The sequence below is a fragment of the Pseudophryne corroboree genome, chromosome 7 (assembly GCF_028390025.1).
Source record: "Pseudophryne corroboree isolate aPseCor3 chromosome 7, aPseCor3.hap2, whole genome shotgun sequence".
NCBI classification, from domain to species: domain Eukaryota; kingdom Metazoa; phylum Chordata; class Amphibia; order Anura; family Myobatrachidae; genus Pseudophryne; species Pseudophryne corroboree.
The window spans coordinates 350,525,267-350,545,632 of record NC_086450.1 but is presented as its reverse complement, the minus strand read 5'-3'; the positions used below and the strand labels follow the sequence as shown (position 1 = coordinate 350,545,632).

Sequence of the window (20,366 nt, the reverse complement as noted above, 5' to 3'; positions counted from 1 at the left end):
TACTGTATGCTTTGTACTAACAAGACAGTCACTGGCTGGTGAACTGCATACAGCCCTGCTCCACAGGGCTGGTGCTAGGGAGTTCGGCGCCCCCCTGCAAACTATAAATTTGCGCCCTCCCATATTTAACAAAGGAACAGCGTGCAGCAAAAAGGGGTGTTGCTTCACAAGGAAGGGGCATGGCCACACAATAGTACCCCCATTTTAAATTACGCCACACAGAAGCACAATCTTATTCACATTACACCGCGCATAGTAGTGCTGTTTATACACATAATATCCCCAGTAGTGGTGCCGGTTATACACATAATAGCCCCTGTAGTAGCGCCGATTATACACATAATAGCCCCTGTAGTAGTGCCACTTATACACATAATAGCTCCTGTGGTAGCGCCGGTTATACACATAATAGCCCCTGTAGTAGCGCCGGTTATACACATAATAGCCTCATAGTAGCGCCGGTTATACACATAATAGCTCCTGTAGAAGCGCCAGTTATACACATAATAGCCCCTGTAGTAGCGCTGGTTACATATAATGCCCTCAGAAGTGCCATTTATACAAATTATGCCACACACACACACACACACACACACACACACACACACACACACACACACACACACACACACAGATACACACACATTCTGTAGAAACACACACACAAACATACACACACACACACACACACACTTTCTTACTCACTCTCTCTCCACATACCATCTGGCTGGCCCCAGTTTCTGTCCTCCTGCAGCCTAGACCAGTGTAGCTCCACCCCTCTGCGCTGTGTAGTCCCACCCCCTTTACAGCCAGTATACAGACACTGCAGGGGGGTAGGTGGAGGCTTCAAGCTGCTGGCGCCGCTGCCTGTCAAACGGTGTGACAGGCACAGCAGCCGGCAACAGCAGGGGGCCCAGGCGAAGCACAGGGATGCAGCGCAGGGAGAGCGCCTCTCCAGCCTGGCGCCTACCTGCTTTGCATCCCTTTGCTGAGCGGGTAGTGCCGGGCCTGTTGCTCCACTACAGGCTCTGCCCCATCACTTATCCAAGTAGCGTAACTGCATACCTCCCAACTGTCCCGATTTTCACGGGACAGTCCTGTTTTTTGGGGACTGTCCCGCTGTCCCACCCGCGGCCCGCAGTGTCCCGCGGTGGGGTGGGCAGTTGGGAGGCTCTGTCTTTCGCTGCCCTGCTTAGCAGAGCGTCTATTCACTGGAGTCAGAGGGAGAGGTGCATGCCAGCGGCTCACAGAGCGCTGGGCATGCCCCCTCAGTGACAAAAACGGGGGCGTGGCTCGTGATCGTGGGTCCTCCAGCGAAGCCACGCCCCATTTTTCTTAGGTCACACCCTTTTCGGGAGCACGCGCGGCTTCCCTGCGCAAGTGTCCCTCTTTTGAGAAGTTAAAAGTTGTTAGGTATGTAACAGTGAGAACTGATGCACAGTCACTTGAGCCAATAAACCACAAAAACCACTGTACTGGTCATTGCCTACATTATAACCGCTGGTGTGTACAGTACTCTGCTTATCCACAAAACTGCACATATTCCAAAACATAAAAAATCAAGTGACCAAGCAAAGCAAGTTTTTTTCTAAACTTACTGCATGAAAGCAGATGATTGATAAATGGTTCAATTTAATACTTAGACATTTGGGGCCTGATTCAATGCAACCCAATGGTTTACGCCCAACTCTATTGTTTACAGATTGGTGCTTGCAATGCCCCAAAGCCACTGCATGGAAGCCATGGGGCAGAGTAAAGGGTGCTGAGGCCTATTTTTTCAAAACAGGTGTGTCCAAAGACGCAGCAGCGATGAAGTGAAAAGCGATTACGTGGGATGAAATTAGGTGAAGCTCAGTAGAATGACTGACAAATACTTGGCTTAGGTTTTTGCCATGTACCAGATGTATACTAAGATTCTGCATAATTACAAATGACTCCTTCTAGCTGCTATGACCGGTCCAGCTAAGACCTTTACTCTCTTCTCACTCTTTATCTAACCAAAGAAAACTATTTGTTGCTAACTGCACAGACTACAAAACAGTAGAATAACAAGACGTCTGTAAGCCACATATCAAAGATTTGTAAGGGCCCCAAAGTGTAGCGCAATGGTGAAATATACACATGATGCGTTGACAGGATAAGCGGGTCATTGTCCCATTGCAAGTATGTTCTGGCTTCAAATTGTACACTGTGGCAGCTGTATCATGGTGTCCCAGGGGTTGGTGGTCCAGTTCCAAATCAAATTTAGGCTGTGTTGTAATGCTTCCATAGTACGCACTACAGTACTTGCTATGCATCTCCGTCACTGCTCACAATTCCCATCCTCTTCATTTTCTGACTGGCTTCCCCCAGAGTCTGGCCAAGCATTAGACTGTAGTGATAGCCATAGAATGCTGTGCTATTGATGGCTTTAAACAATCAGCAGGAAATCATCACTGGTTTAGTCGTCAATGGCTGAGTGCTACAAATGTGCAGACCTCACCCACTGGGCCACCGGGCATTGGCAATCGGTGATGTGCCATCAATGGGGGAAAACACCCCACTTGCCATCGGCTATAGACACATGATTACACAACTATCAATGGTTGATGGCCCTCCTGATTAGACTGTATAGCATGGCTAGATGAACCTGTCCCATCCTGGATGGCCCGTGCCTCTTCATGATGCAAGCTGCAGTGATTTTCATTACACTTAGTATGAAATTGAAGATTTTCTTTTCAAGCACTTTTCTCACATCCTGCCCTCAACACCACAACGTATTTTAAGATTAAATATTATTGGACAGATGTATTATCATTTACTTTCTGTTACTTATTGCCGCTGTGTCTCTTCTACTGTTTTTCACTGGGATCTGCCAGCACGTATCACCGGAATGTATGACCCCCGTACTGCCCTCTTAGCGATGCGCTATCTAGATCCCTCAGCGGTGCGTTGATTTGCCTTTCAGCGCCATTCGTTGTGTGTGCGCGCATGCACCGTCACCCCAGCTCCCAGCGAGCCCAGCGGAGTGAGCCGGTGCATGCGCGGATAGGCTGTGAGGCCGCCGTGCGGTGCCGGACATTGAGGAGACGCGAGGGTGATGTCAGAGGCCACTGGGGAGACGTGGGTGGCGGTGAACAATAAAATTATTTTGGAGGACAAAAAAAAAGAATTCCTGTAGAACAGGGCCAGCGCCAGCCCCGACCTGGCGAAGAGACACAAGGGGCATAACGTGCAGTGAGGAGCCATCTCGTCGGTCATACATCTGGTAGGCATCGACTTCCTATAGGCACAGCGCCACAAATGAACTTGCTGCATGCGCAAAGTGCCTTCCTTAAAATCCTGCTGTGAGCCTCATCATACATTATGGCCCTCATTCCGAGTTGTTCGCTCGGTAATTTTCTTAGCATCGCAGCGATTTTCCGCTAATTGCGCATGCACAATGTTCGCACTGCGACTGCGCCAAGTAAATTTGCTAAGAAGTTTGGTATTTTACTCACGGCATTATGAGGTTTTTTCTTCGTTCTGGAGATCAGAGTGTGATTGACAGGAAGTGGGTGTTTCTGGGCGGAAACTGGCCGTTTTATGGGAGTGTGTGAAAAAACGCTACCGTTTCTGGGAAAAACGCGGGAGTGGCTGGAGAAACGGAGGAGTGTCTGGGCGAACGCTGGGTGTGTTTGTGACGTCAAACCAGGAATGACAGGCACTGAACTGATCGCACTGGCAGAGTAAGTCTCGAGCTATTCAGAAACTGCACAGAGAAGTCTTTTCGCAATATTGCGAATCTTTCGTTCGCAATTTTGATAAGCTATGATTCACTCCCAGTAGGCGGCGGCTTAGCGTGTGCAAAGCTGCTAAAAGCAGCTTGCGAGTGAACAACTCGGAATGACCACCTATATACTATATTTCTATAGTGCATAAATAAGATGAGGTGTAATGTCATAGAAAGCACGAAAGCGGAATTTGGCTGTTTAATTAAAAAAAAAAAATTAACAAAACCAGTAATATAGAAACCTAAAATGACAGTAAGTCACTTTTTTTTTTTTTTTACATATATTGGGCCTGACCCTGAGATGAACTAATGCCAGTTTGCATTGTGCAAATTCAGACAGTGCATGCCCATAAAGAGAACAGACGCATATGGACCAAAGCAGACGTGTGCACATACAACACCTGAACCTCCACTTCCAGCTCCTTATGATTGGAGAGGAGGAACAGGGGCTAATTATGGTAGAAAAGCCATCTAAAACTTGCAAATGTAAAAGCCCATGATGTGCATGAGCTGGCGATATTCCGACAAGATGACTAAATTTAAAGTGGCATTTAGCTTGGTATCCAGATGATAGATAGACAGCCAATAGGATGACACCAGATGTTCGAAGTCAACAGGGCGACAGGGTTAAAGGGTCAACATAGACTTAGGTCAACAGGGTCAAAAGTTTGACAGGTTTTAAAGGATGACATTCAAATGGCCAACACAGAAAAGATCAACACATTGTTTTTCATGATTTTTAGGGTTAGGATTAGGCACTTGCAGAGGGTTATGGTTATGTTGCTAGAAGGGATGGCTGGGGTTAGGTACTTGGCAAAGAGTTAGGGTCAGACTGTGGAAAGGGGTGGTTAGGGTTAGGCACCAGAGGGAGGGCTAGGCACCAGGGGGAGGGTTAGGGTTAAGCACCAGGGGGAGAGTTAGGCACTTGGGGGAGGGTAAGAGTTATGCTGCCAGAGGGGACAGCTAGGGTTAGGCATTTGGCAGAGGGTTAGGGTCAGGCTGCAGAAGGGGGTGGTTAGGGTTAAGCACCAGGAGGAGGGTTATGGTTAGGCACCATGGGGAGGGTTAGGGTTAAAATAAAATAAAAGTGTAGAGCTTCTCTGTGTCAACAATTTGCATGTTGACCTTTTGATCGAAGTTTATGATAACTGTCAACATTTTCACCCTGTTGATCATCTGGTGTCGACCTATTGAATATCGATGTACTGTTGATCTTTAAAACCACACCCATTATTTTAAAGGCAAATGCAAGATGGTTTTGCCTTTGGAATAATTGCCGATTTAAATCTAGTGACAATCACATTGATACCGCAAATCACAGGTTGTGTCACTTTGCCCATAGACACATGAGAGCGGTGCTCATTATCAGCACCACTAAGAGGCTGTGGCTTAGTAGGCAGCTGTTTGTTGGCTGTATGGGTTTTGTGAGCACTGCAGGATGTTAGGTAGTGTTGTATAAAATAGACTCGCCATCATGCATTACAGTGTTCCTGTTCAATAATACATAGTATATAATATAATGCAGCTCTACATTTCCCCCTGGATGGGTTCAACAAGAATTTTATTTAGTTTTACATAACTATAATGATTGTGGAAATTGAGCTTAGCAGGCCGTTGTTAATAGTTTGTTTTTTATGACGTAATTTACAACCCAACACATTTAGGATTTTAACTTATAAAAAGTTTATGCTACAAACAAAACAAAAAAATGCTGTATATATAAAGTACCTCAGAAATGAAATATCAAATCCTTTTCCAAAGTGCCAATCCGATATTGAGCCAAATATTCTCATTAGTATATCATCGTCAAAGGCTTGTATAGAAACTATGTTTAAGTGGCGCATGAAACGGCCTGCAAAAGATAAATAATATATCAATAAACAATGCCAGGCACATAAATGCAAAGATTATGAATATAGAAATATCAGCTCAATGTTGGCTTTCTGTACTGTATGCTACTGACAGGTATATACAGGGAGTTTGGACAGTCCCTCCGCAATGAGCGCTGTCTCTGGCTGCAATCCTCCTGCAGCCATGGGAGGCCAGAGAGGGACAACACTATTACATAGTTGGTGAGGCTGAAAAAAGACAAAAAGTCCATCGAGTTCAACCTGCATTTTATCATTTAGATGCTGTAACCTTGGAGATTTCTATCAGTTAGAAATGTATCTAAACTATTTTTAAACTTATTTATTGAGTCCACTATTACTACCTCCTCTGGTAGAGAATTCCAAATCCTTACTGCTCTTACTGTGAAGAACCCTTTCCTCCGTTGTGTATGAATTTTTTTTTCTTCTAACCTCAGTGGGTGTCCTTGTGTCCTGTGTAGCGTTTTTTTGATAAACATATCATCTGATAAGTCATTGTATTGTCCCTTAATATAAAAGTATTTATAAATATTAATAATGTCCCCTCTCAGCCACCTCTTTTCCAGTGTAAACATATCTAACCTTGTAAGTCTTTCCTTATAATTCAGTGCCTCTAACCTAGGGGTGGGCAACATGCGGCCCGCGGGCCGGATGCGCCCCGCGGACCGATCGTGCCTGGCCCGCTGTGCCCCTACCAGAGTGCAATGACAAGCGGCCCGACAGGTCGCTTGTCATTGCACTGCTCTCAGACGCGGCGCCGCTAAGGAAATCCCGGTCACGTCACAGGGTCAGCTGACCGGGATTTCCTCTGTTACCATGCGCGCGCTGGGCGGCACGGGGGGCGGGCACTGCAGTGAGCAGGAGCGGCGGCTGAGTGAGGAGAAGAAGCGGTGGCCAGCGAGCGGGAGCAGGAAAGGCCACATCAGCAGCGACTCCAGGCGGCAGCAGCAGCGCGGATCATCGGACAGTGGGGATCGTCTGCCACTGTGACAAACAGGTAAACCCCCTGTCCAGCCAGCCCCTGGATCAGCGCTTCAGCTGCCATATAGGTTTCGGAGTGGGGAGGCCGCGGAGTTAAAATCTGCAATATGGGTTTAGGGGAGGGGGGAAGGGACTGTCTGCCATAATATGTAAAAAAGTGGGACGCTGTCTGCCGTAATGTGTAAAAAGGGGGACGATGTCTGCCGTAATGTGTAAAAAGGGGGACGATGTCTGCCGTAATGTGTAAAAAGGGGGACGATGTCTGCCGTAATGTGTAAAAAGGGGGACGATGTCTGCCGTAATGTGTAAAAAGGGGACGCTGTCTTCCGTAATGTGTAAAAAGGGGGACGCTATCTGCCGTAATGTGTAAAAAAAAAAGGGCACGCTGTCTGCCGTAATGTGTAAAAAGGGACTCTTTTTGAGTATTTTGTGTGTGGCCCTCGAATATTCGCTGGAAGTGTTAAGCGGCCCCCCAGCTGAAATAATTGCCCACCCCTGCTCTAACCTCTTAACCAGTTTGGTGGTTCGCCTCTGAACCCTTTCAAGTTCCAAGATATCTTTTTTATAGTGTGGTGCCCAGAACTGTACACAATATTCCAGGTGCGGCCGTACCAATGATTTATACAGTGGCAGGATTACACTCTCATCCCTAGTCTCCATTCCCCATTTTATGCATGCTAACACCTTATTTGCTTTTGTTGCTGCATTTTGACATTGCGTACTGCTACTAAGTCTATTAGCGATGAGCACACCCAAATCCTTTTCAACTACCGTTATCCCTACATTTTCACCATTTAATTTACAGGCTGGGTCATTCCATAGTATCAAACGTTACATTTTGAAATATATTTCATGTGAAATATATTTTTTTGAGCATGTGTTTTGAATATTTTGTGCAAAGTAAATGTTGTTTGTGTGGTACATGATATGCTTTCATTTTGATACAAAGCTTGTCATGAAAACTGGTAACAAACGTTACATAAAAAGACCATTTTCATGGAATGACCTGCCTGCCCGATTGTGCAAAACTTTACATTTTTCGATATTGAACCTCATTCTCCATTTGTCTGGCCAGACCTCCAGACTAAATAAATCATTCCGTACAGACTCAACATCCTTGTCTGAATTCATTACTCGACACAGTTTAATATCGTCTGCGAAAATTGACACTGTGATTTCCAGGCCCACTGCTAGGTCATTAATGAATATGTTAATGGCCCGAGTACTGAACCCTGTGGTATTCCACTAAGCCAGTGATTTTCAACCTTTTTAAACCCGTGGCACACTGAACAAGATTTTAAAATTGCCAAGGCACACCATCAGTTTTTTTTTTTTAATCAAATATAATAACAAATCTCAGCATATATTGGCCCACAGTGTAATAAAACTAATGCTTTCACCCTCACTGTAATAAAAAAAAAATTGGTCCCTACATTAATAAAGAACTTTGGCCACCAGAAGTAAAAAAGCACATCAGTCCCTGCAGTAATAAAACACCTTGACCCTCACAGTAATGCCACACACTGCTCCCCATAGTAATTCCACTCATTGGCCTCACCCCCCCCCCCTCCCCAGTAATCCTGCAAACTGTCCCCCCATATTATTCCACATATAGCCTCCTCCCCCAACAATTTCACACACAGCCTGCCCCCCCCCCCCACTAGTAATTCCACACATACTGTATCCTGCCTCCAACCCCTCCCCATGTAATACCACACACAGCCTGCACCCCCCCCCAGTAATAACACACACAGCCCCCACCCCCAGTAATAACACACACAGCCTGCCTCCCTCTCACCTTCCCAGTAATTGCACACATTATTTTCATTTAACCTGCTGCTGTGCACGAAAAAAATCTCTCCTTCGTCTGTTGCGCGGGCAGCGAATAACGCTGAGAAGGGACTGAGACTCCGGCAGCAGGCGGGCGGCAGGGCTACGTGACGTGCGTGACCTATGAGTCACGCACGTCACCATAGGTCTGCCTGCGGAAGAGGATAGCGCTGCCTGCGGAAGAGGACAGCCCTGCCCGAGACAGCAAGTGATGGCAGCGGCTGCCGGGCAGGTTCCTCTGACAGGCGGCGGGCATTTCCGTCGGGTGATGGCAGCGGGTATCTCTGGTGGGCAGCGGTTGAAAAACGCTGCACTAAGCACTAAGGCCCATTCAGAGCAAATCCCATTAATCACCACTCGCTGTTTTCTGTTGTACAGCCAATTAGTTACCCAAGTACAAATAGTGTTTCCCATGCCAAGCTCTCTCAATTTGAAAATTAGTCTCTTATGTGGGACTTTGTCAAAGGCCTTAGCAAAGTCCAAAAAGACCACAACCACTGCTTTACCCTGATCAATATTATCGCTTGCTTTCTCGTAGAAGCTTATTAAGTTAGTCTGACATGATGTGTCCTTCACAAAACCATGTTGGTTCCTATTAACAACCTTGGCGGTATCTAAATAGTCTAGTATTCTATCTCTTAATATACCTTCCAGTATTTTCCCTACAATAGATGTCAAACTTACCGGTCTATTGTTGCCGGGATGAGTTTTAATTCCCTTTTAAAATATTGGGACTACCTCAGCTATACGCCAGTCCTTCGATATCATTCCTGATGTAATTGACTCTCTGAAAATCAAATATAGGTGCCTCGATAGCACTGAGTTAAGTTCCATAAGAACCCTGGGGTGTAGTCAATCCGGCCCAGGAGATTTATTTATCTTAATTTTACTTATTTTCTCCCAGACTACTTCCTCGTTTAACCAAGTACTTAGCAACGGGTCATTTTTATCGCTTATGTTGTACACTTCTACCGTCAACCGGTCCTTTCTCGTGAATACTTTATTCAATAAATCTGCTTTTCCCCTATCATCATTAATCAAGACATCCAACTCGCTCTCAAGACATCCAACTCGCTCAACATTAGCGGGTAATGTAATAAGTATGTAACAAATTCTCTTTAATTTCATGTAAATAAAGTGTTTCAAATGTGAGTCTTGCCTGTTTTTTTACTTTAGTGCTTCTTCCTCCTGCCTAGCACAGCTGAAGGCATGTGGCTGATCAAAACAGAACATGTATGAAGAGTTTAATTTTAAAGGCAAAGTGGGAGTGTCATTTACCTGTCAGTCTAAGAGCGGGAGCGGGAGTTTAGGGTATATAAGGTCTGTCTGGGCCATCTGTCTATATGGCCGATGCTGGAAAACCTGGCCAGTGACTAGGGAGTAGGTCTCTATTAGTGAGTGACATGGCTGTGAAGATTTACTCTGTAATGGTTACTGGTCTGCAGTCATCCTGACTACAGGTGTATAAGATCAAGAACCTAGCCATGTAGTCTCCATTTGCAATAATTTGTGATACAAAAGCAGTAGTTCTGAAGAGCTCATCGACTTCAGGCGTGGTGCTGTGATAGGATGCCACCTTTGCAATAAGACAGTTTGTGAAATGTAATCCTTGCTGGATATTCCACGGTCAACTGTAAGTGATATTATTAGAAAGTGTAAGCATTTTGGTACAACAAAAACTTAGCCACGAAGTGGAAGACCACGTAAAATCACAGAGCGGGGTCAATGACTGCTAAGGCGCATGGTGGGTAAAAGTTGCCAACACTCTGCCGATTCCATAGCTGAAGAGTTTCCGAACTTCCACTAGCATTAGTGTAAGCACAAAAACTGTGCGGTGGGAGCTTAATGGAATGGGTTTCTATGGCTGAGCAGCTGTCGGATAGAGTAGTGTAAAGCGCACCAACACTGGACTGTGGAGTAGTGGAAACGTGTTCTGTGGAGTGACGGATCATGCTTCTCTGTTTGGCAGTCAGATGGGTGAGTCTAGGTTTGGCGGATGCCGGAAGAAAGTTACCTACCTGACTGCATTGTGTCAACTGTGAAATTTGGTGGAGGTCGGATAATGGTATGGGGCTATTTTTCAGGGTTTGGGCTAAGCCCATTATTTCCAGTGAAGGGCAAACTTAATGCTTCAGCATACCAAGACATTTTGGACAATGCTATAGATGTGTCCTTCCTTACACATCTTTTTTTTTAAAACTGCAGTGTGGTGTGGCGTTCCCGCAATGCAGTCGCAATTGCGGGAGTACGCACCGCTACACTGCTATTAACCATGGGTGCGTCCGTCGCTATCAACTACTCAAACACCAGGTAGCAGGAGCTGATCAGTGTATCCCCCCTGAGTCCCCCTGTGTTTGTTTGGCAGTGGGAGAGTCCACTTCCCGCTGCCACATCCACGGATGTGTGACAGGCGTGCGCCGCGATCGCCAACAGTGTGTCAATAAGTACAGGCTGCGGGAGCATAGCTCCCCACTGCCCGTACTGTATAAGTGCCACCGGCTCCCCCTCCCATTCTAGGCAGTGGAAGCATCGCTCCCCTGCTGCCCTTGGCCACAATATGCCAAGCGTATGCCAAGCGTATGCCAAGCTGTGCCGGGAAACCTTGCCTGCGATATATAAAACCAAATCCCATAGAGAGGGGAAAGAAAAAAGAGACCAGATACAATTTGGGTGCACTCAAACCAATTAATTATGTTAAAAAAAATAAGATTTTACTCACCGGTAAATCTATTTCTCGTAGTCCGTAGTGGATGCTGGGACTCCGTAAGGACCATGGGGGATAGCGGCTCCGCAGGAGACTGGGCACAACTAAAGAAAGCTTTAGGACTACCTGGTGTGCACTGGCTCCTCCCACTGTGACCCTCCTCCAGACCTCAGTTAGGATACTGTGCCCGGAAGAGCTGACACAATAGGAAAAGGATTTTGAATCCCAGCCACACCAATCACACCGTATTACTCGTGATATTATACCCAGTTAACAGTATGAAATATAACTGAGCCTCACTACAGATGGCTCATAACAATAACCCTTTAGTTAGGCAATAACTATATACAAGTATTGCAGACAATCCGCACTTCGGATGGGCGCCCAGCATCCACTACGGACTACGAGAAATAGATTTACCGGTGAGTAAAATCTTATTTTCTCTGACGTCCTAAGTGGATGCTGGGACTCCGTAAGGACCATGGGGATTATACCAAAGCTCCCAAACGGGCGGGAGAGTGCGGATGACTCTGCAGCACCGAATGGGCAAACTCTAGGTCCTCCTCAGCTAGGGTGTCAAACTTGTAGAATTTAGCAAATGTGTTTGACCCCGACCAAGTAGTTGCTCGGCAAAGTTGTAAAGCCGAGACCCCTCGGGCAGCCGCCCAAGAAGAGCCCCCTTCTTCGTGGAATGGGCTTTCACTGATTTAGGATGCGGCAGTCCAGCCGCAGAATGTGCAAGTTGAATCGTACTACAGATCCAGCGAGCAATAGTCTGCTTTGAAGCAGGAGCACCCAGCTTGTTGGGTGCATACAGGATAAATAGCGAGTCAGTTTTCCTGACTCCAGCCGTCCTGGAAACATATAGTTTCAGGGCCCTGACTACGTCCAGTAACTTGGAGTCCTCCAAGTCCCACGTAGCCGCAGGCACCACAATAGGTTGGTTCACATGAAAAGCTGATACCACCTTAGGAAGGAATTGGGAACGAGTCCTCAATTCCGCCCCATCCATATGAAAATCAGATAAGGACTTTTGCATGACAAAGCCGCCAATTCTGATACACGCCTGGCCGACGCCAAGGCCAACAGCATGACCACTTTCCACGTGAGGTAATTTAGCTCTACGGATTTAAGTCGCTCAACCCAATGCGACTTTAGGAAATCCAACACCACGTTGAGATCCCACGGTGCCACTAGAGGCACAAACGGGGCTGAATATGCAGCACTCCCTTAACAAAAGTCTGAACTTCAGGCAGTGAAGCCAGTTCTTTTTTTTGGAAGAAAATGTACAGAGCCGAAATCTGGACCTTAATGGAACCCAATTTTAGGCCCGTAGTCACTCATGACTGTAGGAAGTGCAGAAATCGACCCAGTGGAAATTCCTCCGTTGGGGCCTTCCTGGCCTCACACTAAGCAACATATTTTTGCCATATTCGGTGATAATATTTTGCGATCACATCTTTCCTAGCCTTAATCAGCGTAGGAATGACTTCCTCCGGAATGCCTTTTTCCTTTAGGATCCGGTGTTCAACTGCCATGCCGTCAAACACAGCCTTGGAACAGGCAGGGCCCCTGCTGCAGCAGGTCCTGTCTGAGCGGTAGAGGCCATGGGTCCTCTGAGATCATTTCTTGAAGTTCTGGGTACCAAGCTCTTCTTGGCCAATCCGGAACCACGAGTATAGTTCTTACTCCTCTCCTTCTTAGTATTCTCAGTACCTTGGGTATGAGAGGCAAAGGAAGGAACACATACACCAACTGGTACACCCACGGTGTTACCAGAGCGTCCACAGCTATCGCCTGAGGGTCCATTGACCTGGCGCAATATCTTTTTAGCTTTTTGTTGAGGCGGGACGCCGTCATGTCCACCTGTGGCCTTTCCCAATGGTGTACAATCATTTTGAAGACTTCTGGATGAAGTCCCCACTCTCCTGGGTGGAGGTCGTGCTTGCTGAGAAAGTCTGCTTCCCAGTTGTCCACTCCGGGAATGAACACTGCTGACAGTGCTAACACATGATTTTCCGCCCCTCGGAAAATCCTTGTGGCTTCTGTCATCATCATCCTGCTTCTTGTGCCTCCCTGCTGGTTTACATTGGCGACCGCCGTGATGTTGTCTGACTGGATCAGCACCGGCCGGTGTTGAAGCAGGGGTCTAGCCTGACTTAGGGCATTGTGAATGGCCCTTAGTCCTAGAATATCTATGTGTAGGGAAGTCTCGTGACTTGACCACAGTCCCTGGAAGTTTCTTCCCTGTGTGACTGCCCCCCAGCCTCGAAGGCTGGCATCCGTGGTCACCAGGACCCAGTCCTGTATGCCGAATCTGCGGCCCTCTAGAAGATGAGCACTCTGCAGCCACCACAACAGCGACACCCTGGCCCTTGGAAACAGGGTTATCAGCCAATGCATCTGAAGATGCGACCCGGACCACTTGTCCAACAGATCCCACTGGAAGATCCTTGCATGGAACCTGCCGAATGGAATTTCTTCGTAAGAAGCTACCATCTCTCCCAGGACTCGCGTGCATTGATGCACCGACACCTGTATTTGTATTAGGAGGTCTCTGACTAGAGATGACAACTCCTTGGCCTTCTCCTCCAGGAGAAACCATTTTTCCTGTTCTGTGTCCAGAACCATACCCAGGAACAGTAGACGCGTCGTAGGAACCAGCTGCGACTTTGGACTATTCAGAATCCAGCCGTGCTGTTGTAGCACTTCCCGAGATAGTGCTACTCCGACGAACAACTGCTCCCTGGACCTCGCCTTTATAAGGAGATAGTCCAAGTACGGGATAATTATAACTCCCTTTTTTCGAATGAGTATCATCATTTCGGCCATTACCTTGGTAAATACCCTCGGTGCCGGGGACAGACCAACGGCAACGTCTGGAATTGGTAATGACAGTCCTGTACCACAATTTTGAGGTACTCCTGGTGAGGAGGGTAAATGGGGACATGCAGGTAAGCATCCTTGATGTCCAGTGATACCATGTAATCCCCTTCATCCAGGCTTGCAGTAACCGCCCTGAGCGATTCCATTTTGAACTTGAACCTTCGTATATAAGTGTTCAAGGATTTCAATTTTAGAATTGGTCTCACCGACCCGTCTGGTTTCAGTACCACAAACATTGTGGAATAGTAACCCCGGCCTTGTAGAAGGAGGGGTACCTTGATTTTCACCTGCTGGAAGTACAGCTTGTGAATAGCCGCCAGTACTACCTCTCCTCGAGGGTAGCAGGCAAGGCTGATTTGAGGTAACGGCGAGGGGGAGTCGCCTCGAACTCCAGCTTGTATCCCTGTGATACTACTTGCAGAACCCAGGGATCCACCTGTGAGCGAGCCCACTGGTCGCTGAAGTTCCCAAGATGCGCCCCTACCGCACCTGGCTCCACCTGTGGAGCCCCCGTGTCATGCGGTGGACTCAGAGGAAGCGGGGGAAGATTTTTGATCCTGGGAACTGGCTGTCTGGTGCAGCTTTTTCCCTCTTCCCTCGTCTCTGTGCAGAAAGGAAGCGCCTTTGACCCGCTTGCTTTTCTGAAGCCAAAAGGACTGTACCTTATAATACGGTGCTTTCTTAGGCTATGAGGAAACTTGAGGTAAATTTTTTTCTTCCCAGCAGTTGCTGTGGATACGAGGTCCATCCCCAAACAATTCCTCACCCTTATAAGGCAGAATCTTCATGTGCCTTCTAAAGTCAGCATCGCCTGTCCACTGCCGGGTCTCTAATACCCTCCTGGCAGAATGGACATTGCATTAATTCTGGATGCCAGCCGGCAAATATCCCTCTGTGCATCCCTCATATATAAGACGATGTCTTTAATATGCACTATGGTTAGCAAATAGTATCCCTGTCCTGACAGGGTAATAGACCACGCTGCAGCAGCACTATTCATGCTGAGGCAATTTCAGGTCTCAGTATAGTACCTGAGTATGTATATACAGACTTCAGGATAGCCTCCTGCTTTTTATCAGCAGGCTCCGTCAAAGTGGCCGTATCCTAAGACGGCAGTGCCACCTTTTTTGACAAACGTGTGAGCACCTTATCCACCCTAAGGGATATTCTCCCAACGTGACCTATCCTCTGGCGGGAAAGGGTACGCCATCAGTAACTTTTTAGAAATTACCAGTTTCTTATCGGGAGAACCCACGCTTCTTCACACACTTCATTCACTCATCTGATGGGGGAACAAAACACTGTCTGCTTTTTCTCCCCAAACATAAAACCCCTTTTTGTGGTATCTGGGTTAATGTCAGAAATGTGTAACACATTTTTCATTGCCGAGATCATGCAACGGATGTTCCTAGTCGATTGTGTATATGTCTCAACCTCGTCGACACTGGAGTCATACTCCGTGTCGACATCTGTGTCTGCCATCTGAGGTAGCGGGCGTTTTTGAGCCCCTGATGGCCTTTGAGACGCCTGGGCAGGCGCGGGCTGAGAAGCCGGCTGTCCCATAGCTGTTACGTCATCCAGCCTTTTATGTAAGGAGTTGACACTGTCGGTTAATACCTTCCACCTATCCATCCACTCTGGTGTCGGCCCCCCAGGGGGCGACATCACATTTATCGGCATCTGCTCCGCCTCCACATAACCTTCCTCCTCAAACATGTCGACACAGCCGTACCGACACACCGCACACACACAGGGAATGCTCTGACTGAGGACAGGACCCCACAAAGTCCTTTGGGGAGACAGAGAGAGAGTATGCCAGCACACACCAGAGCTATATATAATGCAGGGATTAACACTATAACTGAGTGATTTTTTTCCCCAATAGCTGCTTGTATACACAATATTGCGCCTAAATTTAGTGCCCCCCCTCTCTTTTTAACCCTTTGAGCCTGAAAACTACAGGGGAGAGCCTGGGGAGCTGTCTTCCAGCTGCACTGTGAAGAAAAAATGGCGCCAGTGTGCTGAGGGAGATAGCCCCGCCCCTTTTTCGGCGGACTTTCTCCCGCTTTTTATGGATCTCTGGCAGGGGTATTTTACACATATATAGCCTATATGACTATATATTGTGTAGATTTGCCAGCCAAGGTGTTTAATATTGCTGCTCAGGGCGCCCCCCCCCCCCCCCAGCGCCCTGCACCCATCAGTGACCGGAGTGTGAGGTGTGCATGAGGAGCAATGGCGCACAGCTGCAGTGCTGTGCGCTACCTTGTTGAAGACCGAAGTCTTCTGCCGCCGATTTTCAGGACCATCTTCATGCTTCTGGCTCTGTAAGGGGGACGGCGGCGCGGCTCCGGGACCGAACGATCGAGGTCGGGTCCTGTGTTCGATCCCTCTGGAGCTAATGGTGTCCAGTAGCCTAAGAAGCCCAAACTATCTCCAGTCAGGTAGGTTCGCTTCTTCTCCCCTTAGTCCCTCGTAGCAGTGAGTCTGTTGCCAGCAGATCTCACTGAAAATAAAAAACCTAAAATATACTTTCTTTTCTAGGAGCTCAGGAGAGCCCCTAGTGTGCATCCAGCTCAGCCGGGCACAAGATTCTAACTGAGGTCTGGAGGAGGGTCATAGTGGGAGGAGCCAGTGCACACCAGGTAGTCCTAAAGCTTTATTTAGTTGTGCCCAGTCTCCTGCGGAGCCGCTATCCCCCATGGTCCTTACGAAGTCCCAGCATCCACTTAGGACGTCAGAGAAATACTTTTTGGAGGGATTTGTGAATCCCCTAAGTTAATATAAAATAATGGCCAGTGGCTCAATTATGATGCAAATAGAATGTCTGATATGTCGATATGTATTATTTGGACTTAAATGTCCTATATTACATATATCAAGCAAAGTATTAAAATAAAGGAATATGTGAAAGGATTAAAAAATAAAGTGAATAATGATTTAAAAAACAAAACAAAAAAAAACCAAGCAGATGTGTTGTTCCTTGAGTATTATTTTTATATGTATTGTTCAAAAATACATGAGCCAAAATATTGTTTGCATCAGGTGCTGTAACAGAACTAGATATGTATTATACCTATGATTATTATGCTGACATAAATATTAAAGAGCGCTGAGATGTGTTTGCATTGTAGGCAAGGCTGCAAGAGGACATATCTGCATGCTTCTAACTTTGTAGCAACAGTTTGGTGAAGGCACTTTGGTATTCCTCCATGACTGCGCCCCAATGCACAAAGCAAGGACTATAAAGACATTGTATGATGAGTTCGGTGTAGAAGGACTTGACTGTCCTGCACAGAGCCCTGACCGTAACCCCATAAAGCTCCTTTGGAATGCACTGGAATGGAGATTGCGAGCCAGGCCTTCTCATCCAACATCAAGGCCTGACCTCATAAATGCTCTACGGAATGAATAGGCACAAATTCCCACAGAAACACTCCAAAATCTTGAGGAAGCCTTCCAAGAAGAGTGGAAGCAGTTATAGCTGGAAAAAGGGGACCAACTACATATTAAAGTATATATATTTGAATACAATGTCATTACATTCCCTGTTGGTTTAATGACCAGGCTTCCGAGTACTTCTCAGGGTCGTGCAGTCAGGGGAGGCATTGTTTCCCCTGTCATTAGTGGTTAAAATAATACAAAGAAGATACTTATGACACATATTCTGTGTCATAAGTATCTGCTTTGTATTACAATAACCATTTTCACATTAAAACTGGGTTTGGGGGGCACCGATAGCGGTGCCTCCTGGTGAGAATAGGAAAGGTGCAGGAGCGGGCGGGAGCGGGGACAAGCCATGGGCAGTAAAAGCCCATTCAAAATAACATTGAAAGTATGAGTGCCTCGGTGACAGGGGCATGCTTTCACTGCACATGAAAGCACGCCCCTGTCAGTCAGCCAGAAGTGATTGGAGAGCGGATCTGTCAATGGATACAGCTGTCCAGTGATGGATACTCTGTCATCACTGGGTGGGCAGCGGAATGTGCAGCGGGGACGCGGCAGTGGTGCGGGCGTGAGCGGCTGCAGGACCCGGTGGGGATGCTGGCATGACTGGATCCTCTTTTTGCAGAGTTTGGCAGCGGAGCGGCTCCAATTTAAAAAATGGCGCCGTTAGCTTCATTTTTTAAATCTAAGATGGCCGCCATGAGCCAATCACGGCTGTCAGTCCGCCGGCGGGGAGGGAGCGTGCAAGAGCTCCCAAAGACGCCTGGAAGCCCTGGGAGGCGGTGGCCATGCAAAAGAGCTGCCCAAAGGCTGCCGCCCCCCAGGTGAAGACGGAAGTTGCTGAGAAGTCCTGGGAGGCGGCGGCCATGCAAAAGAGCTGCACAAAGGCCGCTGCCCACCAGGTGAAGACGGAAGACGCCGGGAAGCCCTGGGGAGGCGGCGGCCATGCAAAAGGGCTGCCCAAAGGCTGCCGCCCACCCAGGTGAAGACAGAAGATGCTGGGAAGCCCTGCTGGTTGTTGCTCGGGAGGGGGAACCCCATTACATTTTTCTGTGGTCCCCACTTTCTGAGGAATTCCAGCCCTGGGCTGACTGGTTTAGGGGGAGTTTAATGTGATGGCAGGGGGACCCCATACCGAGTGTCTCCCCTGCTATGACATTACTCCCCCTGGCTGGTTCAGCCTGGTGTGCTGGTTTTTGTTAAATGTGGGGAACCCCATTTATTTATTTATTTATTTATACAGGGGGGGGGGGGGCTAGTGAATCATCCAGTGCATCTCCAATCACAGCATGTCACTGGTACTTCTGTCCATATAGTGTATAATACATAGCAGCGGATTATACTTATGATAATTCCATTTCTTTGAAGTACTTCATGGCAGCCATACAATGGGTTAACGACCCATTCCCCTGACATAGACAGTAGGTTCTTTTCTTCTAGTAGCCGCCCACCTTGGCTATATGAGTGTGCCCCTCCTCTTCCTTCTTGTCTTTTTGAGTGTCTCCGCTATATCTAGAAGAAAAAACATTCCCCACAGGGTGGGTAATTCATGGGCTGCCATCAAGTACTTCAAAAAAATGGAATTATCGTAAGTATAATTCACTGCTTTCTTTTACTTACTTCATGGCAGCCATACAATGGGATATCCCAAAGCCAAATTACGGGAGGGAACCACCACAAACAAATAAATTGATGCTTAATATTTATTTATACCAAGGCCTGTTGCAAAACCTGGTTACCAAAGTGAGCTTTAACAATATCCAAAGCATAATGTTTAGAGTAAGTATGTACAGTATAAATGACCACGTAGCTGCTGCACATATGTCTTCAATCGCCACCTGTGCATTCCTAGCCCACGAGACGGACACTGCCCTAGTCGAGTGTGCCTTGATATTGTTATGATTCCAGCACTCCTGGCCAGAGGAGATCTTATGACAATGACCGGAGCACTGGAATGGAATGCTGGGAACGGGAGCAGGAAAGAATAATAGCCCCTGGCGCCCTAACTCTGTTGTCTCACCCGTGCTATCGGAAATCCCTTGCGAGACTATGGTTTCTTGAGCCCTTGGCAGCCGCGTTTGAAGGGCGGATTATGTCTGCCCAACTCCGATGCCCCCCGGTCTTAATGAGAGACAAAGGGAAATCCGAGGCAGGATGATAACAAGAGGACCTCTAGCTGACAACAGGCCAGGGGATACGAGCTAACTAAAAAAACCTAAAGTATGTGCGGAAAAACCGCCAGGGAAAAGGACAACCAAAATCCACTTGTCCAATACTCCTACCCGGCACCGCCGGATACCAGAGTGGACCTGTGGAAGCGGAACCCTCCGCAAAATGCTCCAAACACAAATAATAAAGGGTAAAGCGGCCGAGCCGCTACACACGGCAGAGCCGCGACTCACGAACACCACTGGATGTTAAACGGTGATCGGTCAGGACTCCAGGGACGAGATGATAACTCCCGAGTACAGGACTTCAGAGGACTGGAACGACCGGATACAGCAAGACTGGAAACAGACTCTCAGCAAACAAAGACAGCATGCAGGAAGCTATTACCGGCGTCTGTGAGAAGCCCTGAGAGTGTATTTAAACAGGAGTCCTCCAATCAGCTGCTGACAGAGCTGATTAGAATGAATGCCATGCAGCTGCCTTGCTGCACGGCCAGAGATCAGGTGCACCTATTAATTAAACAGGACCCAGCAACGGGGAACGCGGTCCGCCAGTGGCGTCCCCGTTGCTAGGGTCCGTGCGGCTCAGCGCGCTCGGCATCTAGCGTTGCTAGGGAGCCGGCGGCTGTACGCGCACGGCGTCCCTAGTTGCTAGGCGCCGGGCCGCGCAGACGAGCGGACCCCGGCGCCTAACAGTACCCCCCCTTGAGGAGGGGTCAAGGAACCCCTAA

The 20,366-nt window shown here is 47.6% G+C and overlaps 1 protein-coding gene across 2 annotated transcripts in view; it reads right to left on the bottom strand.

Annotated features, from left to right (window-relative positions):
* DNAH3 (dynein axonemal heavy chain 3) overlaps window positions 1-20,366 on the bottom strand; it is a 952,415-nt gene that overhangs the window by 195,234 nt on the left and 736,815 nt on the right. For both annotated transcript variants that reach the window (XM_063934423.1, XM_063934424.1), the window contains one exon: window positions 5,480-5,603. In XM_063934423.1, the coding sequence (XP_063790493.1) occupies window positions 5,480-5,603 (124 nt within the window). The remainder of the gene's footprint in view (window positions 1-5,479; window positions 5,604-20,366) is intronic.